The 26,116-nt window shown below is 36.4% G+C and overlaps 1 protein-coding gene across 2 annotated transcripts in view; it reads right to left on the reverse strand.

The window, feature by feature from the left end:
- FNDC3A (fibronectin type III domain containing 3A) overlaps positions 1-26,116 on the reverse strand; it is a 179,991-nt gene that overhangs the window by 44,883 nt on the left and 108,992 nt on the right. For both annotated transcript variants that reach the window (XM_058548159.1, XM_058548160.1), the window contains 5 exons: positions 24,300-24,376; positions 15,588-15,825; positions 10,557-10,826; positions 9,122-9,180; positions 687-844 (listed from right to left, as the gene is read on the reverse strand). In XM_058548159.1, the coding sequence (XP_058404142.1) occupies positions 687-844; positions 9,122-9,180; positions 10,557-10,826; positions 15,588-15,825; positions 24,300-24,376 (802 nt within the window). The remainder of the gene's footprint in view (positions 1-686; positions 845-9,121; positions 9,181-10,556; positions 10,827-15,587; positions 15,826-24,299; positions 24,377-26,116) is intronic.

The raw sequence follows: 26,116 nt of genomic DNA on the forward strand, positions 1-26,116 counted from the left end.
ATCTTCCTCGTGCTTAAATTATAACTAACAACCAACTTCACTCTTTATTTTTTTCATTAGAATAAGCAACTTCTATGCAAATAAAGACAGAAAAATAATTCATTTTACAACTGTCAGTCACAAATGTCACAATTTTAGCCACTGATTCTTTCTAAGGCTTCTTGATGTACAACACTTTTGAATCAAGGAAAGAGAACTGTGATAAGTTTTCAAAATATCGTTATTAATACACCAACATACAAATGAGGAACAATGGTACTATATTCATTTTACAATTCTCTGTATGTAAAAGAATTAAATCCAGCTCCTTAGAGAAGCAATACTACATTTCATGAGTACACAGTCTAAGAGTTCTCCATTTCTGGTACCTGGTTTCTACATACATATTATGATTTATATTTATGCCTCAGGAATATGTCAACAGTGAAACATTTATTAGGAGGCCTATTGAAAAATAAAAAAGCTGAAGGTGGCCAGTGGAAGTGATTATTCTAAGGAAGTGTAGACAGAAATGTGTACCAGCTGGCATTTGGACTATTTACACTGAAATCACTATCATTGGTCAATTTATAGATTCAAAATAAAAGCATGAAGAGGGGAAAAGTAGAACAAAATTACTACTAAGCTCTTTATGACAAACCATTAACTTACGTAACGGGAGAGAGGAAAACATAACAAATACCCACACATATACACTTTTATATTTTCCATCTTTTCCAGTACTTGAGACCAGAATTTCATAACCATAGAGCTCTGGTACAGTAGTTTCATCTGTTTCGCCGTTAATGAAGCTGGAAGGAGGTGACCAGGTAAGTATCACTGTCCTTGCTTGGATACCTGAGGCCTACAAAAACATAATATTTAAAAGCTCTTTGAAACAACTGCAATGTGCACAATGAACAGTGAAAAATCTAATTGAGTTTCAAGCTTAACTAAAATACATCTGTATCTACTTGTATAAAATAGCTCACAAATAGAAACCTGGCCATTTGTAGATGAGATATAATTTGTTGTGAAAGGGCAGAGGGGTTGAATAAAAGTTTAAAAAACATTTTGGGCCATTCAAAACTCTTAGCGTAAACACCATATACGGTCAAAAGAATGAATGGGAGAAAAAAACCCACTCGTAATATATTCAAAAGGGTTCACTGCCTCAATTTAGAAAGTGTCTTAAAATAAGAAAAAGACAAAAAAATCAAGAGAAAAATGAGCAAAAGATATGGACTGTCCAAAGAAATATAGATATAAATGAATACAATCTATGAAATGATGTATAACTGCATTCATAATTAAATTAAATGTAAATTAAAACAAGATACCACTCTTCATCCACTGAATTGGGAAGAGTAAAAAGCTAGTAATATCCAGTGTGTTAAGGGTTTGGAGAGATGGGTACTCTCTTAAATGTGGATAGGAGTATACGTTGGTACAATTCCCAATTCCTGTGTAGAGGCACTTGGGAATCATTATAAAAATTTAAAATGTGGGGGGCCAGCCCAGTGGCGTAGCGGTCAAGTTCATGCACTCCACTTCGGAGGTCCAGGGTTCACAGGTTCAGATCCTGGGCGTGGACCGAAGCACTGCTTGCCAAGAAGCCATGCTGTGGCAGCATCCCATAAAAAGTAGAGGAAGGTGGGCACGGATGTTACCCCAGGGCCAATCTTCCTCAGCGAAAAGAGGAGGACTGGCAATGGATGTTAGCTCAGGGCTAGTCTTCCTCTCAAAAAAAAAAAAAAATTTAAAATGTGTTTACTTTTGATCTAGGAATTCCACTTTCAGGAATTTTTTTCAGGATAATATCTTATAAACTTAACTAAGTATGTAATATTTTTTTTTTGTTGTTTTTTTTGGTGAGGAAGATTGGCCCTGAGCTAACATCTCTGCCCATCTTCCTCTGTTTTGTATATGGGACGCCACCACAGCATGGCTTGATGCATGGTGCATAGGTCCACGCCCGGGATCTGAACCTGCGAACCCTGGGTCGATGAAACAGAGCGCACGAACTTAACCACTACGCCACCAGGCTGGGCCCTACATAAATATACGCACTTAAGAATACTCATTGCAGCATTGTCAATAATGGCAAGAAACTGGAAATATTGGTATGGCCTCAACACATTACACTATAAAGGTGGTTCAAAAAAGAATGAAGTAGACATACATGTGCTGACATTTAAAGATGTGCTCATATTAGTGCTATGTAATGGGGGGAAAGGCAAGCTGCAAAGCAGTATATATGCTATGATTTCAGTATTAAAAAAACTTATAAAACGCATACAAATATCTGAAAATGTACTATACAAATGTACTAATTCTTACCTTTGTGGATTCTGTGCGTATGTGTGGTGGGATGCAAGGAGAGTTGTGAGAGAAAAAAATAGGGGGTCTTAATAGTGTTTTATATATTTTGGATTACGGAAATAGTTTATGAGTATGTATTACTTTGATAATAAAAGTCTAATGAAGAAGAAAAAAGTCTAGGGATTAGATTTAAACTTTAAATTTAAAAGACTGGTAAGAAAGGTATCAGATTATACCTAGACATCAATGTAAAAGCTTGCTTTAAAATCATCTACATTTAATGACTGACTATCTTAGTGTTTCTAAACATAAAACAAAACGAAATCACTAACCACTAGTATGAGGATCGCCCCTATCTTGAATTAGGCAGAATAAACAATCTCTTCACAAGTCTAACTTTTTCTCCTTTTCAAAGTTCTCAAAGCCTGAATAAATTCAGAAGACTACTACTGTATTTATTCTGCTTCTGTTAAGTCATAGGAAATATTTTTATTTATTAACATTTAATATTTTACTGTCATACTATCTTTAAAAAGAATTAGTACTGTACTATGCTTCACTTAACAATGGACATAAAAATGATTCCTTGCCTTAACCAGTGTCCATCAGGCTATTAACCTGTAGTGGTGCAAGGCGTTTTTTTCTTTTTTTAAACATATTGTTAACATATATCTATGTACACCTCTTAGAGTCTCTTGATTTTACGGGATGATCGTAACTGTGCGAATAGGTAACTGAACAGTACTCTGAAGGCAGGTCAGTCAATGGCATTAACTGGTATCTACTTTATGAAGCTTATTTTATCCGATTTGTACTCTGATGTACTTTGACTACATCATCAAAAGTATAGGCCGTAGAGACAACCTTAAGTAGGGAGGCATAAGACTTGCCACTAACTTGCTTGGTGACACTGAACTTTCAACCTTTTAGGGTTCCAGGTCTCGTCTACAAAAATGAGTGTTGAATGAGATTATCTATTTACCATAATTAATCAAATATAGTATTTTTAAAAGGCTTTTATTTTAGAATAAATCTAGATTTACAGAAAAGTTGGGAAGATAGTATACAGAGTTCATGTATATGTTTATCGGCTTCTCTAATGTTAACATCTTACATAATGATGTATTTTTGTCAAAACTAAGAAATGAACATTGGTAGAATAATATTAACTAAGTTTTTAACTAAACTATACTTTTAACTATTAACTAACTAGACTTTTCCAGGACACTATGTTGAATTTAGCAAATATAGTTAAAAAAAATGAAGACACACTGCTAAATTTACCTTTTCTAGATAATCTGTTTTTACAGAAAACTCTTGGTCCCAACTTATTCTATTAAAAAGATATTTTATTACTTGCACACAAACATTAAGGCACAAAAGGGTAATTACACTGGGGTTGCTGTGGAAAACTTCACGAGAAGTAATTTTTGAACAGAATTTTAAAGGAATTGGGATGGGATAAAATTTGGTAGAAAAGAAATGGGTGATTATTATTATTATAGGAATGAGTAATTTCTTTTCCTAAGATTATGCTTGTAAGCTGGTTGTCCAAGGAATGTGTATGAGTGTGTATTTTTATTTATTTATTTATTTATTTTTTGGTGAGGAAGATTGGCCCTGAGCTAACATTTGTTGCCAATCTTCTTCTTTTTGCTTGAGGAAGATGGTCCCTGAGCTAACCTTGTATGTGGGACGCCGCCACAGCATGGCTGGATGAGCGGTGTGCAGGTCTACGCCCGGGATCTGAACCCATGAACCCCAGGCCGCCTAAGCGGAGCATGCGAACTTAACCGCTACGCCACCAGGTGGGCCCCCCTGAGTATGTATTTTTAAAAGCTCCCTAGTAATTTCACTCCCATGAGAACCACAGATTAAGGGAGAAAGAGAGGTAGATAAAGGACCATTAAAAGGATCATAGGAGAAAGAGGAAGAGAGTCATGTCTTGAAAGATAAGGGTAACAGTTTTGAAATAGTAAGTGACCAACAGTCTCAAAACCTGCAGGGAGGTCAAGGAGAATGAATGTAGTCTGAATAATACCTAAAAATGCTGTTTTCTGGTGCTAGTTTCAGATGGATTATATAGAGTTGTAAAGAAGAGAGAGAGCTGGACTCCCATATAGCTACTGTGAAATTCCTGTGTAAAGATGAGGTAGTAACTGTGTGTGTATGTGTATGGGGGGAGCCAGGGAAGAGTAGATCCTAGAAATCTGCAGTGAAAGAACTGATAAAAAGCTTGGAGTTCAATTTGGCGTGGGAGAATTAAAGGTAAAGAGGAAATCTAAGATGATACTGTGTTTCAGGAAAACCTAGACGATAGGTGTTCAGTGATAGAAATACCGAAAGGAAACAGAAAACAAAAGGTATCTAAGCCAATTCTTTCTTCATTTTAGAGGAGCAATAGGGAAGAGAAAATAGTTTGGGAAAGAAAATTAAGAATTTGATTTTCTGCATGAAGTTCCAGTTGCTGGCAAAACATACAAACTTGAGTATTCTTTAGGATGTCTTAGGAGATGTGGTTCTAGAGGCAGAGGTGAATAATGAGGGTTGAAAATACAGATTTGGAAATCATCTGAAATATGTCTTCTATTTGTATGCTACTTTAGAAGTAAAAAATTTGCTTTTATATTCATCTCATTTGATTCTTACAATTACCCTCTAAAGTAGGCAAAACAGATACAACTTCCTTCATTTTGTAGAAGAAACATACTTAGAAAGGTTAAGTGACTTGCTTGAGGTCCCTCAACTAGTGACTAGGACCTGAATAATCCAGTTCCTTTCCCACTAGACAATGCTTCCATCCTGAATCCACTTCTAGGCAGTAGCTGAAAAGAGACATGACTATGTAAAAATATGAGTATTGACAAAGACTAAATGGTAGTAGGCAAAAATGAAAATAGAAGTGGTTGGTTATATATGCTGTATTTTAATTTTTGAGGCAGGTTGTGGTCTTTTGTCAGGTAGTGATCAAAATCACTCTTAAAGAAAAGCTGTCTGTCAGGTTAAATGAAGTCTACCTAGGAAGCTATTGAAAGGACAATTCTTGATCCTTGTCTGGCTATGAGGATTAGGAAGTGAAAAAATTATTCTGAAGATAACTCAAAGGTTGAGTCTAAGGAAACCTGGAGTCAGATGTTGGTTCCAGTGATCATAAAAAGGGAAAGGAAAGGGTTAATAATTCTGAAAGTAAAAAGGTAGTAAGGCATGTCTAATTATAAGCATTATTAAAATAAAGATGTCAGTAGATTTTGACAGAAATGAGACTTGGGAACAATTTTAAAGAAGCCCAATGATAAGACAAATACTGCTAATACAGTTAATTATTTCCAGCATGTGAAGATATCCAATACCATTATACTCCATTTTATGGAAGAAGAAACAGATTCAGAAAGGCTGAGTGACTTGTTCCAGGTCACTCAACCCCTGAGTGCACAGCTGAAGCTGAGACTAACACCATGTTCTTCCCCACACACTGCACTTGAGCCACAGAAGCACGCTTTTCTTCTTTTTTTTGGTTCCTCAAATGTGCCATGTTCAGTGCTTTTCAAATGCTGCTCCCTCTTTTCGCAAAACTGTCCCCACACTCCCTCCCATCCAGAGTGCCCAACCATTACTTTTTCTTTAAATTTCAGTTCAATCATCCTTCCTTAGGGAAATTTCTTTGACATCTCTGTCAAGGTTTAGTTCCCCTATTACACATTCTAATAGCACAGTATTTCTTTGTTCTGGCAATTCACAGATACAATTTTATACGTATTGCATGATGGTTACTCTACTAACCCAAGCTCTGAGGGCAGGGGCCATGCCTGTCCTTTGCTTTCCACTCTATCTCCAGCTTCTAGCACAGCATCTGGCATTTTATAAATGGTCAAATATTTATGGAATGATTAAGTGAACAAATACATTTAATTTGGTGCTCTAAATGAACTAGTTTCCAAAAACAACCACACACACAAAAACCATCAAAAACTCTGACCTGTACTTCACAGCTCACAAGTTAATTTAATAAAAGAGGCAAAGTTACTCAAACTGTAAAAACAAAACAAAGCAAAACAAAACCATCGGCATTACTTTATGTTTTATGACACAGGGCTTATTATTTTACTAAATTACATCTTCCCCGTAGTATTAGGCAAGAAACTCTTAAAAGAATTGTTTCAAGATTTACTTTGTGTGACTGAAAAATTATACCTTTAATATTATATACTACAATAAGTAAATGCTGCTAGCATTAGCTATTATGTCAAATATCAACTCTATTAAGGCTACCAAATTCCTTTTCTAGTAAATCTAGTGATATACATCTGGATATACATAGATCTTTGAAGGAAACTAACTGAATTTTAATCCTAGCTTCAATACTACTTATTAAACATACTCTTGCTGCAGTTTTCTCATCTGTAAAATAGAGAAAAGAGTAGATAGCGGGTTGGTGTAGGAATTAAAGAAAATAATGCATACATGTATTCAAAGCACTTTGAACAGAGTTTGACGCTAGTAAACTTGTGTTAGCTATTATTATAAAATAAATCTGTATATGTTTACATTAATTTACATGTATACACTCAATTCTTAAGAGAAAACGAATTAGAATGAAAGAAAACTAGAACATTCAAATCTATTATTTAGGATTGTTAGAAAATGTAGGACCAGAGTAGCATATTAGAAGAGCGACTGGCTTACTCAAACTTCCTAAAACGGGGTAAAATTAAAAGGTAAGCCTTTGTGGAGAAGGCGTTAAAGAGTAACAACAACTTTTCTAGTCTGTTTTCATATAAAAAATAGAGCAAAGTATTTTTTGGGTAATTTAGCACAAAATATCTTACCATGGATTTTTTGCAGGGGAGAGGCAGAGCTTTTTGTTTTGTAAACCAAGAGATATATTTATCAACGTTTAATAAATGGCCTTATCCTGGCTGAAAAAGCCCTATTGTCTGCTTCTTCCACCACATCTTGTACTACTCTCTCCTCCATTTTACTACACTCCAGTGATGATGGTTCTTTCCATTTGGCAAACTAGCCATGCTTATTCCTTCTCTCCCTCTTCCATTCTTTCCAACTTTTGTAACTTTTCTAACTCTTCAGAGGCTCAGAGAAGGTTTTCCTGATTGCTCTATTTAACATAACTCTCCTCTCCTCAGTAACTCATTAGATCACTCTATTTCTGTAATAGCACTTTTTACTATCACATCTGATTTTGTTCGTATATTTGTTTTTTATTTATTGGCATATAGTAAGGGCTCAATACATATTTTGCTAAGGCATAGCACAGTAAGTGAAAAAAGCTTGTCACAGAACAATAGGGTATAACATGATTCCTTTTTCATAAAAAGATAAAAGAAAAAATTTATATTTTGATGAACAGACACATACCAATGAACTAAAATAAGACTAGAAGGAAACTCAAACTGTTAGGTATGATTAAATTGGAGGAATGGGTAAAAGACTTATTTCTACTCTCTCTATATTTATGTATTACTTACATTTTACCATAAGAGTTTACACAGTAATAACAAAATATTCAGGATTCAACCTTAATCACGGCACTTCTGTTAGGTTACTTTTCAAATGCAGTGAATTACAGCTCGAAAAAAAAGCAGAGAAAGAAAAAGACTAATCTGAATAACTGCTGCGATATTACAGTTTTTCCTTCTAGTCTTTTCCTAACTTTTTCTAAAGTCTTTTCTTCATAAGACTATAATCATGGTGTCCAAATAGTCTGACCTCCAGCATTTTTCCCTACAAAAGGATCTTTGCATGTTCTTGCAGTCTTCAAAACCATATTTTTAAATGGAGATATCATTCTGTTCAGTAAAAATATCCCAATTTACCTCTGCATTCCTTTGTTCTATTTTTGTTAATATTAATGCTGCAAACGTTCTTGTTGTGTAGCTTTTTACTGAGAAATGGGACCTCACATTTTTGGAGAAGTTTAATTTATATTTCTTTTGATTACTAGTAAAGAATTCTTTGGGGTCTTAATGGGTTTAAAAAATTCAATTTGTACAAGCATTTTAATTAATATTAATATTTTGTCATATCTGATGTAAATATTTTTCCTAATAGGATGATAACCTTTATTAAGGCTATTTTAAAAATATGTAGAAAATTTTAGGTAGCCAGTTTTGCTGCCATACCTTTTTCTGATTTCTTCTATTATATCTACATTTATAAAGGGTTGGGAAATATTAACTGTCTTCTACAGTTTAACTCTTTTTTTATCTGGAGTCAATAGGATACATTTTACACAGAAATCATATAAATAGGTTTTTTTTTTTTTGTGAGGAAGATCAGCCCTGTGCTAACATCTGCCAATCCTCCTTTTTTTTTGTTGAGGAAGATTGGCCCTTGGCTAACATCCGTGCCCATCTTCCTCCACTTTATATGGGACACCGCCACAGCATGGCTTGCCAAGCAGTGCGTCGGTGCACACCCGGGATCCGAACCGGCGAACCCCGGGCTGCTGCAGCGGAGTGTGTGCACTTAACTGCCTGCGCCACTGGGCCGGCCCCATAAATAGGTTTTTAAAAAATTGATAATAAGTTGTACCCACATTATTTATTACATCTTTGCCTGTCCCAATGCTTTTCAATGTCATTTAGCATATATTAAATCCTTGTTTAAAAAATGAATTTTTGATTGAACATTCTGCTTCATTGATCAATGTATCTCTCCTTATGTCAGATCTGTATTCATCCATTATTGACCTCACATTCCTTATATATAGTTAAGTTTTAAGTAAGGCCTGAATAAAAATATACCAAAATCCTAAATGAATATACTAAATATATAATGTCAAGAAAATATATGTGATACTTACCACCGGTTTGACAATGTTGGAAAGAAGTGCTTCAAAAGCTTTAGTTTCTTCATCTTTTTCTTAAAAAAAAATTTTGAATATTAAAAAAATGAACTTAAATGCAATCATTCCTCTCCCTCCACAATACGTCTTCTGAAACTAGGTTGGTATTTGAGATTTTTATTTTCCAGTTTTTACTCCTTAGTTCATATTCAGCAGTTCGTGGCTCTTAAGGATTCTTCTGCTTCAGTTTCCATTTCCATTTTAACTATGGTTACTAAATACAATATCACTATATATATCTGAACCAGTCACTAAGTTTTTCTTATAGAAAGTATATTTTTTATGCATAGTTGTAAAAAAATACTCTCTGGAAAGTTCTCTCCTGCCAATCTCATACCTCATAATGACAAGTTAACCAAGTATTTTTTTCATGACATACCTTAACTGTGGTTCCCAAAATAGAAATATAATTGACTTGACCATAACTTATAGCCACCCCACTGATATATCTGAAACATCAATGCTGAAAAAGAATGATCAAGAGGTCTCAAAAATATGGGAGAACATTTTTGTAAATGTTAATATACAAGCCAGGAGGCTATTAAAACATTAAAATTTGTTGGTGGGGAATGGAAATTTTAAAAAGCACTAAAGGAAGCAGTGCTCAGAGTTTATAGGGTGGAAGACACAAGTTAGGAAGGATCCAAGGAAAACATGGGGATTTTAAGAGAAAAGAACTTTTGAAGAAAGGAACAGAGAGTACCCTATGCTCACTATAGATTGATGAATGACATAACTAGTTGTTATCAGAGACTTGCATATAAAGAAGCTGGCAGAAATAGATTTTTGATAAAAATCAGCATAGCTTTATCAAAGGCCCAGAAACAGAAGAAAAAGAATCTGGATGAACTTTATCTGAGTTTTCCTATCAAACAGAAATTTTTCTAGGTTAGTAAAATTTATGATATAAATAAAATTACTAATTGAGCTTTCCCAAACTGTAAAAAGAAGTTCTCTAGTAACAATTTAGGTTCTAAGACTTTTTTCTCAAATTTAGGAAGTATTAGGCTATTAATCTATAGTTTATCTGGAGCAGGACAAAATGACTGAAAGGTTAGAATACCTACTTTTTTTTTTTTTTTTTTTGTGAGGAGATCAGCCCTGAGCTAACATCCGCCAATCCTCCTCTTTTTTTTTTGCTGAGGAAGACGGCCCTGGGCTAACATCGGTGCCCATCTTCCTCCACTTTATATGGGACGCCGCCACAGCATGGCTTGCCAAGCAGTGCGTCGGTGCGCGCCCGGGATCTGAACCAGCGAACCCCGGGCCGCCGCAGCGGAGCGCGCGCACTTAACCGCTTGCGCCACCGGGCCGGCCCCTAGAATACCTACTTTTAGTAGGTCAAATAAAGATGAAAAGTACCAACATGAATAGTTGAGTATTTAATAGTTACCTTCTAGCTCTGTATCAATTTGTGCACCTCCTTTCCCTCTCCCTGACTTCTTGCTCACTGATCCTGTGTTTACACCACTAGCATTCTGCCCTTTTATAAGTCCATTATGTTCATTTATGGGAGAAGGGCATTTCTGGGGTGATGACGGTGGACTGCTCATTTTATCTTTCTGTGTTCCTTGGCGATCCTTTAATTTTTTCTGCAAACGTTCATATGTTTTACTAGATCTCTCATCTCTAAAGTTGGACCTTCCATGTGTAGAGTGAGCATCTAGGAAGAAATAAAAAATAAAAAACATTTCAAAAAGATCACTTTCTCCAAATACATTTATGGCATGAGAAAAAAATAGGAAATATATCATTATATTATATAAAACTTACAAAATATTTTAAAAAACAATTTTGCAAACCAAAGCTATTTCTGTGTCTCAGCCAACTGACAGAAGCTTTGTGACTTCATTATAATTATACATAGACATATATGTATATAAACTCAAGGTTGTGATTTAGAACGTACTCATTCTAATAAAAGTCACACAGCAATACACTAAAATCAATACACTCAATAAATATTGTTAAATCAACTGTCTTCAGACTTTATTTTTAAATTTAAAACCTGTAATGAGAGAAGTATTTTTCAAAATAAAAGCCTCAAAAATCTCAGTAAAGTTTCAATATATCAGTGCTTTAAGAAAATCAGTATAATATTCTTGAAATGAGTATTATAAGGATATGTACAATAACATTAGAATAAAAAACAGAAATTTGGATATCTACATGTAAAAGAGTGAGTTTGGACGCCTTCCTCACACCATATACAAAAATTAACTCAAAATGAGTCAAAGAGCTAAATGTAGGGGCTAAAACTATAAAACTCATAGAAGGAAACATAGGTGTAAATCTGCATGACCTTGGATTAGATAAAAGTTTCTTAGATATGACACCAAAAACACAAACAATCAAAGAAAAAATAAATTGGACTTCATCAAAATTTTTCTTTTTTGCATCAAAGGATATCATCAAGAAAGTAAAAAGACAACATGGGAGAAAATATCTGCAAATCATATATCTGATAAGGGACTTGTATCCAGAGTATATATAAACTTACAACTCAACAATAAAAAGACAAAAATAACCCAATTAAAAAATGGGTGAAAGATTTGAATAGTATCTCTCCAAAACAGACATACAAATGGCCAATAGGCAAATAAAAAGATGCTCAACATCAGCAGGTATTAGGGACAAGAAATCAAAACCATAATGAGATAAAACTTCACACTCACCAGGATGGCTAGAATCAAGACAGACAATAATAAATTTGGCAAGAATATGGAGAAATTAGAACCCTCATACATTGCTGGTGGGAATATAAAATAATGCAGTTACTACGGAAAACAGTTTTGCAGTTCCTCAAAAAGTTAAACAAAGAACTACCACATGAGCTAGCAATTCTACTCCTGGGTATACATCTAGAAGGGAAACATATGTCTACACAAAAACCATACACAATATCAAGCATTGTTATTCATAATAAACAAAAAGTGGAAAAAACACAAATTGTCCATCAATTAATGAATGCACAAAATTATATCCACATAATGTAATAGTCTTCAGCCATAAAAAGGAATGAAGATACTGATCATGCTACAACTTTGAAATAAGCCTTGAAAATAATATGCTAAGTGAAAAAAGCTAGACACAAAAGGCCACATATTATATGAACATCTATATCAAATATACACATTGTATGTACATTTACATGAAATGTTTACAACAGCCAAATCCATAGAAATAGAAAGTAGATTAGGAGACGAGGGAAAGAGGAATTGGGATTGACTGTTAATAGGCACAGAGCTTCTTTCTGGGATGACAGAAATGTTCTGGAATTATTTACAGTGAATATAGTATCTATTGAATATACTAAAAACCAAAATATACTAAAAAATTATACACTTTAAAATGGTGAATTTTGTTATGTGAATTATACCTCATTAAAAAAGAAAAAAACACAGGAACTGTAATTAGTTTATGCTTTTTAAACATAGTTATCCAAACGTTTTTATATTTCATTTATTACTCAAGACAAATAAAATAATAAAGCAACTATGGGGGAAAAATAAAGAATACGCTGTAGTAGAAAGAGTAGGAACTTTATTATCAAATAGATCCAAGTGACCCTCAGAAATTACTTAACATTTCTTAGCCTCAGTTTCTTCATCCGTATTTTGTAGGATTTTGTTAAGGATTAAGTGAGATAATACAGGTATGAGGATAGTGTCTAGCAAAGTTCAGGCTCAATAATGTTAGCTGTTGACAGTGAAACGTTGGATTAGGTCCCACTTTGAGAATCCATACAAAATGTGCAAGGAAAAGGGGTCATGGAAGCAGCTACTGGTTATAAAATTACTGTCAGTTTTTAGGATCCAGTGGTAGATTCCTTGGCTTATAACCTCAAATACAACATGACTCTTGTGTTCCATCACTGGGTAGCTAGTTTTTAGATTTGTACCCTTTGTAGATATGTAGGCTTCACTTTCCCTAACATATTGTGAATCATTCCCTAATGCATGAATAACACTAGGTTTTAATAACGCAAAACAGTAGTAACTATAACATCTAATTTTCTCTTATAATTTTCTCAAACACATTTTTAAAAACTGTTATAATTAGCAGCAAAAAAAAAAAAAAAGGAAGAGACTGATTTGTAGTATAAACTCTTGCTACTCAAAAGTGTGTTCATTGGACCACGCATGAGCCTCACCTGGAGTTTGTTAGAAATGCAGAAACCCAAACCCCACCCAGACCTACGGAATCAATATGCATTACTTGGGCAACAGAAATAAGTTTGAAAAATATATATGATATATGACACAGTATATATAATATATATACTACTTACAGGCTGTGCTGCGTAATTTAAATTTTGTATTTAGAGTTACTTCTACAAATTTACTAAGTATAAATGACAGGTCCTGCTAAGTACAAGGGAAACAGTAATGAATAAAACAGATTCAGTTCCTGGAGGTTTTACAGTCAAATAAGAAAGACATACAGGGCTGGCCCCCGTGGCTTAGTGGCTGGGTGCGCGTGCCCTGCTGCTGGCGGCCCGGGTTCGGATCCTGGGCGCGTACCGATGCACCGCTTCTCTGGCCATGCTGGGACCACGTCCCACATGCAGCAGCTAGAGGGATGTGCAGCTGTGACATACAACTATCTACTGGGGCTTTGGGGGAAAAAAAATAAATAAAATTAAAAAAAAAAAAAGACATACAAATAAACACAAAAAAATCAAATTGTGTTAAGTTTTGTGAAAGAAACAAAAAGGTTTCAGTGCAAGAGACTGGTAAGGTAAGGTCACGGAAGTTTTCTCTAAAAGCTGAAATCTAAAGGAGCCTGCCACGGAAAAGGGGGAAGAACATTTGTGGCAGAGAGAACACCACGGGCAGAGGCAGTGAGGCAAGAGCGAGCTCTGAGGTTTTGAAAAACTGAAGGGAGGTGGGGTGGGGACAAGCGGGACAAAGCAGTCAGAAGCTACAGGGAAGGGCCTTGTCTAAGGCAGTGGTTTGCAACCAGGGCCAATTTTGGCCCCTAAGGGTCAGGTGGCAAAGTATGGAGATATTTTTAGTTGTCTCAGTTGGGTGGGGATGACGGGGAGAGTTGAAGTTGTGTGCTACTGGCATCTAGTGGGTAGAGGGCAGGGATTCTGCTAAACATCTGACAATGCACAGTTCTGTCCTCCACAACAAAAACTTACCGTCCCCAAACATCAATAGTACTAAGTATGAGAAATATTGGTCTAGAGGAAAGGTTTAGGATTTTATTCTAAATGCAACGAAAAGTCACTGAAATATTTTCAATAGGAGAATGGCCTGATTTATATATATATATAAAAATACATATTTTCTTTGGTGAGGAACATTAGCCCTGAGCTAACATCTGCTGCCAATCCTCTTTTTTTTTTTTTGGCTGAGGAAGATTGGCCCTGGGCTAACATCCGTGCCCATCTTCTTCTACTTTATATGTGGGATGCCTGCCACAGCATGGCTTGCTAAGCAGTATGTAGGTCCACGTCTGGGATCCGAACCTGTGACCCCCAGGCCGCCAAAGCAGAGTGTGCAAACTTAACGGCTAACGCCACAGGGCCGGCCCCCTGATTTATATTTTAAAATGATTACTCTAGCTGAGCTTGGATGGCTGGAGGCAAGAATGACAGCAGAAAACCAACTGGAAGGCAGCTTTTGCAGTTATCCTGACAAGAGCTGATGGTGGACTAGATTTGAGCAGCAGTGGAGAAAAAGTAGATAAATTAGGGAAACTTCTGAAAACAAAATATATCAATTGATACAGGGATTGAAAGAGGAAGAATCAAATCTGACCACCTGGTTTTCACCTGAAGAAACTGAGCGGACAGTGGTAATATCTATCAAGACAAAGATGACAGAGAAAATCAAGTTTTATAATTGAGATTTATGTTTTAGAAATGCTATAACTGAAATTCATGAGACATTTAAGTGGCATTATCAAGAAGGCAGTTAGAAATATAAGTCTGGGGCTCAGAGAAGAGGTTTTGGCTGAAGATACAAATTTGAGAGCTGTTAGTACGTAGATGGTATTTAAACACATAGGAAAGAAGAAGATTATTATTTTTTACTGTTTTTTCAATCCCTTTCAGAACCTAGCAACTTTGGTTAGTGGCATCACAGCCTTCAGGATTTAACAACGGCATGATTGTTCCTGGCTGAAAATTTTCCTCAGAGGACAGGGGAAATCAAGGAGATCTCTTGTTTGAACATGTCCCCACTAAATATTGCTGCATGATATCAGTTACTTTCTGTCTTTTATTTTCTGTTTACTCATCTGCCTTGAAGGGTGATTATGAGGATGAAACACAACACAGTGCTTGAGTAATAAAAACGATTGTGATATTGTTACTGTTTTATTGTTTCTTTTACATAATATGATGAGAGCATCTATTATATCCAAGCAAAGAATAGCCAACTCCATAAAACAGAAATATTTTTAGATGTCTTACCTACATCTCCATATACTTGTGAAGACTGATACTGTGGCATATACTGTGTTGTCATGTCTCCCGCTCCAGTCACCGGTGAGTACATGTGGCGAGGTGGAGGGGGCATCATGGTTGGGACAGGAATGAAACCCGGGAGAGGAGGATGTGGAGAACGGTGTATGACCGTGTGACCACCAGGATGAAACTCTGGTGCCTGAGGAACCACAACAACTCTTCGAACACCATTGTCCTCAATAACCTACAAAATGAACATTAGTTAAGAGTTTCTTCCATAGGATGTAAACAATTCTTTTGAAATATGTTAGATTAGAGTAAGAATTTTTACACCATTAGAAGTTAATTAAGAAATTTTACAGAATCAACATAAAGATTTTATTAAATATATTAAGTATACCTGAATTAGCATTGAACAACATGAAGAAGTACTTTTTGTTATACAAAGCAATATAAATCTTAAAACACTGATGAGATTAGCTAAATAATAATATAAACAATGAGCTATGATATGAGGAATTTATTTTTCTGTTACGTGCATTTAGTGATGCAGTAAAAACGAAGGGAGACTCAAGGGAATTTTTGGTGGACGTAACAGAGTCAGGAATTAATTTCCTCTTCCATATTATGGTGGGGATGGGAAGGAAACAAGTTGTGAAAAGAACACAAGTTGTGAAATAGAAATGGGGGAAAACACTGGATACAGATTCCTAAGATCAACCATATATTGAATTTAGGTACAAAATTCTTATGACCACGACCAGGATGACAAATTTAACAGCTGAAGATTATTTCAACAGAGACAAACACCTAATAATATATTAACTCTCAGTTAAGAAAAGCATCTCTGTCTTTGAGTCTTAGAAATTACATATTTTTTAATAGGGGTCACACTATGGGAAAGGATTTTTAAAAATGACAGATTTATTCCCTTTGAACCTCACTGGAGCTGCAAGGACATACAGGAAAGCCTAAAAGGATACAGAATTTTATCTCAAAATTAGGAACCCTCTACTAAAACAGGGCCCTTACCCTTTTAGACTTAAATGATTATTAATGAGGTATAACAAATGGCTAATAATACCTTTCCTAAGGAAACAGAAAATGATTAAAATGTAAAGTGCTAACCAAAAGGCAAATCCTGCTATTTTCAGGAAGGACAAGCTTTGCAACGCTTAAGAATAGCAAATTTTGTATACGAACATATACGTGCTTGGTAGGTATATTAGAAAACACACTTATTTGGGTACAGATAAGCCTAAATTACAAATAAATGATTACTGCTTTAGAAAGAATATAGTTGCTACTAAACAGCCTACTAAACTATCCTTACCTGTTGGAGTGTGAGATGACTTGTCTATAATATGGGACTAGAAGACCAAATGAATTCACTGTTTTTTATATGCTAGCTGGAGAACTAAAAAGCCTTGCTTCTAGCAAAATGGATGCCTCATATCCCGCCTTTCTCCCTATTTAACTCAGTTCTGAATTCAAGTCTCAGACAAGTGCATATGATTAGTGGAAACAAAATCCTATCTGGAACTCCAACTGAAGAGAATCTGGAAACTGTTTATAGCTTTTCAGCCTCTAACTTATAGGAAGGGATATTAGAAGGAATTTAAGAATGGCTTTTAAGTGAGCCAAACCACAGTGCCTGCCACAATATACAACTCACTTTTATCAACTCTCCGACTCAAAAATCTTAAATGATCCTCCATTTCTGATAGGATTATAGTCCACACTCTTCGACGTAGCATTCAAACTGGAACCTGGTTCCAGCCCACCTTCCTTGCTGTATCTTTTTTCTACACCAAATTCTGAACCCTTAACTCCAGCCAGGCTGGTATACTAAAAAACCTATTTCCATACTGTATCTTGTACTTTTGTTTATGCCACCTTTCTTCTTCACTTTGCTTCCCCTTAATCTATAATCATGCAAATCCTATCTATCCTCCTAAATTTAGCTTTATGTTCACCACTTACTTAAAAAATATTTGTTTCTAAACAAAACAAAGACATTGGTAATTCAGGAGAGAAAAAACGTAGGAGTGCGTCTCTGTGGGGGCATACGTACTAACGGGCAGATAAACACAACAACAAAAGTAAATTATTTAGCACGTTACAAAGTGACAAATACTACATGGGAAAAAACAGAGCAGGTAAAGGGGATTAGAAGTATTGTGGGAGGGGGACAGCTTGCAATATAAAATAGAGTGATCAGGACAGCCCTCATTGGCAAAATGAAATTTGAGCAGAGACTTGAAGGAAATAAAAGAATTAGCCATGCACAAATCTGGAAGAATGTTCTGGGCAAAGGAACAGTTAGAACAAAGCCCCTAAGGTAGAAGTGGCTAGAAGGAAGACAGTGTGACTGAACCAGTATAAAGGAGGAGGAACAACAGAAGCAGATGAGGTCAAAGAGATAAAGGGGGTGGCCAGGTCAGGTAGGGCCAGATAGGCTATTAAGGACTTGCACTTCAGCATTCACTCTCAGTGAAATGGGGAACCATTACAGAGTTTTGGGCAGAAGAGTGATATAAGCCAGTGGTTCCCAGCCAGGAGTGATTTTGTCCCCTAGAGGACATTTGGCAGTATCTGGAGACATTTTTGGTTGTCACAACTCAGGGTGGGAGGGTACAACTGGTATCTAGTGGGTAGAGATGTCAAGGATGCTGCTAAATACCCTACAACACAGAGGAGAAATCCTGATATAACCCTATATTTAATAGGATTACTCTGGCTGCTGAGCTGAGAACAGATTGTAGGGCAAGGGAAAAACAGGGAACTTGTTCAGGAAGTTATTGCAGTAATCCAGGTAGAAACGGTGATGGCTTGGACCGGGGTGGTAGCAGTGGAGCTGCTGAGAAGTGGTCCACATTCTGCATATATTTAAAGGTAGAACAACAAGATTAGCTGATGATTCCACGAGAGGCGAGAAAAAGACGTTATGGAAGGATGGTGTTCCATCAACAGTGATGAGAAAGGCTGTAGGGCAGAACAAGTTATTTTGGGGGGAAAAATTTGGAGTTTTAGCTTTTGGACACATGAGTTTGGTCAGTATATGAGACATCTAAGTGGAAATGTCGAGTAGGCAGTTAGATATACTAGTCTGTAGTTCTGGAAAGATTGAGAAAGGACAACCAAGTGAGGTAGGAAGAAAACTAAGAGTGTATGGAGCCTGAGAGTTTGGTAAAGTGTATCAAGGAGGAAGGATCAACTTTGTCAAACGCTGCTGACCAGTCAAGTAAGACGAAGACTAAGAAGTGACCACTGGATTCAGCAATGTGAAAGTCACTGTGACCTTCATGAGAGCAGTTTTAGGGTAATCACAGGAGCAAATACTGACTGGAGTGGGTTTAAGGGAGAAAATGGGGAGGAGAATTAGAGAGCTAATAGCACAATTTGGGGAAGTTTTCCTGCAGAGGGGAATATGGAAATAGGGTAGTGGCTGGTAGTAGTGGAATCAAGAACTTTTATTTGTTGTTGTTTTTAGCGAGAGCAATTACAACACGCCGATATACTAATAAGAATGATCCATCAGAGTAAAAAATTGATGATGTAGAAGAGAGGGAGGAAAAATGTAACGAGTAATGTCCTTGAGCAGGCTAAAGGGGATAGGATCCAGGACTTCAGTGGGGGCACTGGGTCTAGACAGAAGCAGGAAAGTTTGTCTTTGTTCTAGATGAAAAAGAAGAGTGTGTGGGTTGAGATGAGAAGGCAGAGCAGTAACTCTAACATGTTGGCAGAGATATGGGGCTAGAAGTCTGTGGAAGATTTCTTTAGATTGCTCTCCATGAACCCTTTCCTGGGCACCACGATCTCAACGATCTCTCCCTCTTGTCATTTCTATTGCATTTATCCTGTATTACCTGTTTGGTATTTATAACACTGTAGTCTTTATTAATTTTCCAAATGCGTATGTCTTACTCTATAACTTAACCGTAAATTCTTCAAGGGACATGTGTTAACTATTTAATCCTCACAATAATGCTAGAAATAGGTACTATTAGTATCGCCATTTTTCAGATGGGGAAACTGAGGCATAGAGATGTTAAATAACTTACTAAGGTCACACAAGTAGTAAGTGGAGGAGCTAGTATTGCACTCAGACAATTTGGCTTCAATTCCATGTTCTTATCTACTTTGTGGGCACAGAATCCACAGGTACCTGTCTTCTAGTGTCTTTTTTTATCTCATAAGTGAGATCTCACCAGTTAAAAAAAGAAACGGCCAAATTACTTAAGAAAACTACTTTTCTGCTGAAAAAGAACATTTAAAATACAAAGATAAGCTGGAGGGGAAGGAGAATGGGTAGTTATTGTTTAATAGGTACAGAGTTTCAGTTCTGCAAGATGAAGAGAGTTCTGTGGATGGATGGTGATGATGACAGTGCTACAGTGTGAATGTACTTAATGCCACTGAACTGTGTATTTAAAATGGTTATGATGGTAAATTTTTTATGTGTATTTTATCACAATTTTTTTAAAAAAGCTAAGATGTAGACAAAAAAAAAAAAAAAAAAAAAAGAGCGAGACCAGGACCAAGAGAGCATGGAGAACTCCACCACTTCAAGTAACCATATGAGCAGCCAGTAACTTTAAGGTGAGGCTGGAGACCTCAAAACTATCTGCGTTAAGTCCAGCTGCTGAGAAATGGCCAACCATGTAGACATCAATTTTTACACCAATATGGTACATCGATGGTGATGATTAAAATAAAATCAACAAGTTGTGAAAAGGAAAAAAGATAAAATATAACCCAAATTAGTCTATGTTAATAAAAATTAAAACAAAGATTAAGATGAGGAAATATAATAGGGCTATCAGCACAGTCTGACCACCTAACCACATATGCCACGCAGTTCCTAATTAGGCAAAGCTCTGTTTTATTTCCTTTATTGAACATAGACATAATTGAGAGGGGCTTCAGAGAAAAAGGGCTGTGTTTACTATCTGACATTTTATACAGTCATGCACTGCATAACAACGTTTTGGTCAACGCCGGACTGCAAATACAATGGTGGTCCCGTAAGGTTAGTACCATACAGTCTAGGTGTGTAGTAGGCTATACCAGCTAGGTTTGTATAAGTACACTCTATGATGTTCGCACATGAAGAAATTGCCTAATGATGCATTTTTCAGAACGTGTTCCCATCATTAAGTGACACATGACTGTATCGTATGGCTTCTCCATCAGAGTATACATTCCATGACAAATCTGTTGTTTATCATTTTCTTCCCAATACCTGGAACAGTACAGCTAGCATATGCCCCCAAAAATAGTTACTGAATGATATGACCAGAAAAAAATGTATTCTATTAGTTCTACCACAATGTCATATTTATTTCCCCCCCTCTTAACACCACCAACCTACGAGAGTTCTGTGACTTCCATAGTTCCTACAACCTTTGCTTCCCTTCTACTTTTACCAACCTACTTCTATGGCCTCACCCTGAACCCAGACCTACCCCAACTTTAAGCTATTAAACATTAATATAGGTATTTCTGACCATTCATTCAACAGATATTTATTTCATATATCTAACTACACATAAGTGACCACAACCTTTCTCTCTAGCTCTTACCATAATTCTTCATCCTTATCTAAACCCCTAAGTCCCACTATCTTCTAGTATCTTACACGGCTTTTTATCTTTTTTGTCTATTCTCCCCAGAATAGACAGAGAAGACTGAAATCAGACTGGTTTGTAGAATCTTTGAAAAATTTACTGACCTCACTGCTGCGTGTTGACATAAAGGAAAAGTGAAACACCAAGTCCAGCTCAAATGAGTAATCAGAAACTTTTCCTGAAGATGATATAGGCCCTTTCCCCACATTATGAGATCTATAATACTCTTCCTGTTAGGTACCCTCTCATCACCATAACAACCCACATTCCATGAAAAACAGGGAAGCCATTATAAGAAAGACAGATGCAGAGAAATTTTGATGTTGCTTTTCAGGAGTCCCATTCTGGTAGTCAAGAACTTTTTCTTGAGGAGTCATTAACTTCATCACTAAGATATAAAGTGTTATTCTGTGCTGCAATGTTCTTAGGGACTGTAAGTGTTATTTGCCAGTAAATTAAGTTCCTTCTACTCCTGTTACCATTTGCTTTCTGTGTCATCATTTGCTTTGCGTTTTGAGTTTTACAGTTTTTGTTTGTTTCCCCATTTGATATCTTAGTTCAGTTGTCACATATTTCTGCCTCTAAACAGCACGTCAATCTCTCACAAACTTCCCTTTATTATCTGTTAAACTGCAATAATAAAGCTCATTAAGGTTATGTCTAAAATTATCTAATTTTATAATTAGAAAAAAGGATAAAAAGAAATATACTACTGTCATGCACTGCATAATGATGTTTTGGTCAATGACGACCCCATAAACAACAGTAGTCCCACAAGATTAGTACCATACACCCTACGTGCATAGTTGGCTATGCCATCTAGGTTTGTGTAAGTACACTCTATGATGTTTGCACAACAGTGAAATCATCTAACAATGCATTTCTCAGAATGTATCCCCATCATCAAGCGATGCATGACTGTGTAGGAAGATTATTTTATTGGTTCTTGGCCTAAAGATATAGAATCTCAACTTGGATGATTATTTGATTGATTTACAAATATATATGGAGTCCTTACTATATGACAGGCATTGTTGTCAGCATTGAGGAAATAAAGATGAGTAAGAGTCCTATATGATCTGGTCCCGTTACCTCTCTGACCTCATTACTTACTACTATTCTGCCTTGAAGACTCATCCAGCCACAGTGGCCTCCTTGCCATTCTCAGGCACACTCTCATCTTAGGCCACTTGCACTGGCTATTTCTGTTCCCAGAATTCTCCTTCCCCAAATAAATGCATGGCTAACTGCCAACTGTCCTTCAAGACTTGGTTCAAATGTCACCTTTCAATGAGGCCTATTCTGTCTACCCTATTTTAAAATGTAACCAATTCTATTTTCTTTTTTTCCCTATATCACTCACCCCCTAATACATTATATAATTTATCCATTTATTATGCTTATCGTTTGCTTCTCTCAACAAGAATGTAAACTACAGAGGGACAGAGGTCTTTGTTTCTTTTATTCACGGATATATCCCAAGCACCTAGAAGAGTGCCTGACATACATGAGCACTCGACACATATTTGTTGAACACTGTTAAATACAGGAACTATAACAATTCATAATCTTCACAGGAAAGAAAATTTATTAACAGTGTGATAAATTCATTAAAAGAGGGATGTATGTATAATGTGCCATGAGAACCCAAAATGAGAGGCACCTGGAAAGGTTCAAAGAAAGCTACTTCTAGAAGGTCATGCTGAGTGCAATAAGAATGGTAGGAATTTGCCATAAAAGTCAAAATAAAAGGTACTGTTGGCTGAGAGAACAGCAGGATACCCTATAAATACATTAAAATAATTTGTCTTCATCACCTTTATGCCACTAGCACCCAAGAGAAAGCTTGGCACATGGTGCCATTCAACAGATGTTTGTTGAACTGAACTATGGTAGAGAGAAAAGACCAGGTATGGTCTTTAGGTAAGTGGAGAAAGGTCTGAGAAGCAGCAATCAGAGAAGGAGAAAGATTTAAAAGGGAACATATTTAGAAGGGTAACACAGGCAGAATGCAGACTGCAATAAATCAAGGAGTCAGTATATTAAACAAAAGTAGAGATAGTGAATAGACTATTCTGAACAGATTACAAAATATTTTCAAATATGTTATCTCATATACGTTATCATCTCATTTTACAGTGAGGACATTGAGACTCAAGGAAGTTGATTTGTCCAAGGCTGTGCAGCCGGCAACGGTTTGAAATAACATACGGTTTCAGCTTTTCTGAGTAATTCTCATACTACTTCCATTCTCCTCACCAGCACGGTCTTCTTTTGCTGTCATTCATCCAGTGGTGGGCTTCAGAGAATGGACAGTGTATCTACCACAATATCCTACCAATATTCTGGAATAATCAGGGAGGAAGTAAGAGAGAGGGCTTGAAGAAAATTTCAAGTGTAAATTCAATGCTAAGAAAAGAAACTAGATATTTCCAAAAAGGATTTGAGGCAATGAGTGCAGACTATATAGAATCTCAGTAGCAGAAGATATAAAACATCTACAGATCTTACAGTTTAATTCAGTTTGCCTATGCAAATAAGTTAGTTAAACTTTATTCTTTAAGTCAGAGTTCCCCAACAGGTATGCAGGAAAAGGTTCCTTCCAGGTGTGTGGTGACATTGTTCCCCTTAGCCCTTAAGGTTGCAGGTCTACAGGTCTAAATTCTTTTCTATTTACCACAGTGTGCCATACAACTATTATGGGAGTCTGTGAGCCATTGTATGAATAAGATTGGCAGCACTGTTTTGGGTTACTTCTAAGCAAATGATTAATAAAAAAAAAAAAGTTAGTGTAGGCACCTTTACACCTTAAGATATTATTTATATTATCCACATATTCAGAGATGTAAAACACTAGAATTAATTCTTCATTATAATTCAGTACCCAAAGACAAGGCCAAATGATGAACGCTGCCAATTTAATTTTTCCTCCTTTCCAAACATAAAATACTTGAAATAGATTTAACAAAGATATACTGTACTGGGTAAGCTTCAGCAGTTAAGTGGTATTTTTTATCTGAATTAAAAGTTAAATAACATTATGATCACTATATACAGATATAAAACGGAAAATAACATAAAAACATACCTGTGGGGCATATCCAGGAGGCACATAAATAGGAGGCACAGAACCATTTGGGGACATCATTGGAACCTGAGCAGGACCTAAATGGGTCACAGAAATGATGTATTAATCCAGGATTACTTAGCAAGCTAAAGTTGAAAACAATTTGAATTACACTTTGAATACTTCATCTAAACTAAACACTCAAACTAATAGTGATTGTATTACTATGAAAAGAAATTCACATAATTCACCTGTTATAAGATATAAAAGCTTATCTTGTAAAGTGTACTGATTACTCTTTACCTTCAGCTGTGTTTCTCAAGCGTGCCTGGTGATCATAACAGTCACCTGGGGAGCTTTTTAAAACACAGATTTCCAGGCTCTCCTAGTGATTCTTACTTAATATGCTTACAACGGGGTTTTGAATCAGTATATTTACTTGACAAATATTCCAGGTGATCTTATGATTGTGCAAGTTTAGAAACACTGACCTAGAGGAAAATCAAACTAAACTTTGCATATAAAATCAATGAAAGATATAAAAGGCAAAATTTTGAAAAGCAATAGGAAAAATTGAGAAAAATTCAAGAGAAAAAAGCAGTAAAAGGAAGACGTTAGAAATTTGTAACTTGCTTTGTTAGGGTTAAAAGCCTCTTGTGTAATGTGTTAAGTCATGTCTGTGGGGACTTGAGAGCAAAGTCAGAGAAAAGCTATACATGTATCTTTAGCCAAAGAAAAAAATTTTTTGTCTTATTCTACATTTCCTTTTATTTTTATTTATTTTTTGTTTGCGAGGAGGACTAGCCCTGAGCTAACATCCGATGCCAATGCTCCCCTTTTTTCTTGAGGAAGACTGGCCCTGGGCTAACATCCGTGCCCATCTTCCTCTACTTTATATGGGACGCTGCCACAGCATGGTTTAACAAGCGGTGCATTGGTGTGCGCCCGGGATCCGAACCTGTGAACCCCGGGCCGCCGCAGCGGAGCGAGAGCACTTAACTGCTGTGCCACCGGGCGGCCCCACACATTTCCTTTTATTTTTATAGTGCTATCCTTTCCAAACAACTTTTATAAGTATTCTCTCGTTTACCTTCTCTCTTAACCTTTCTGGTATAAAATAGGCACTTTTGGAAGGTGTGTTCTATTCTTTCTAGGGAACTACAATCTTACTAGCTTTACATAACTTTTTTAAGAATTATCTCACCTTCACATACTTTTTCCTTGCAACTTCAGACTGCACTGCCCCTCACCCACTAGTTTTTAATAACTTGGAATGAAACTTTCTCAAAAAGCCTAATAGAGGTACCCAAGAGTCCATGAAGAATACAATGAGGGAAGAGTTCCTTTTATATGTAGAATTTCAACCTGCAGAGTACATATAGTGGATCTCAGTTATAAAAAAAAAAAGAGGAAGAGCTTAGTCATAGGGCAGAAAAGAAAGAAATTTCACTGGTAACATTATACATACTTCAGAAAAACAGAATGAAGAGCATGAAGGTTACAGCAAATCCAGATTACAGCCACTCTCCTCTTTCCAGGGAGGGGTGACGACTGAACAACAAAGTGGTGGTGGGGGAAGGGGAAGGGAGGTGAGAGAGAGGAAAGAGAATGCAGGAAAAGGGGGATGCAGAAGGTAAAATCTAAACAGTGGTAACGAAAAGAGGGGGTGAGGAGAGAAAGGGAGGAGAGGACAAAAGCAAGAGGGGAGAGAGGGTGGGGCAAAAGAGGAGAGGTAGCAGGAGAATGGGGCGGGTAAGGGAGAAGACAGGAGGAGAGAGAAGAGGGCTGGGAGGGAGGGAGAGAATTGGAGGGAAAAGAAAAAAAGGGGTGGAGAATGG

This window comes from Diceros bicornis, chromosome 9 (assembly GCF_020826845.1).
Source record: "Diceros bicornis minor isolate mBicDic1 chromosome 9, mDicBic1.mat.cur, whole genome shotgun sequence".
Classification (NCBI taxonomy): Eukaryota; Metazoa; Chordata; class Mammalia; order Perissodactyla; family Rhinocerotidae; genus Diceros; species Diceros bicornis.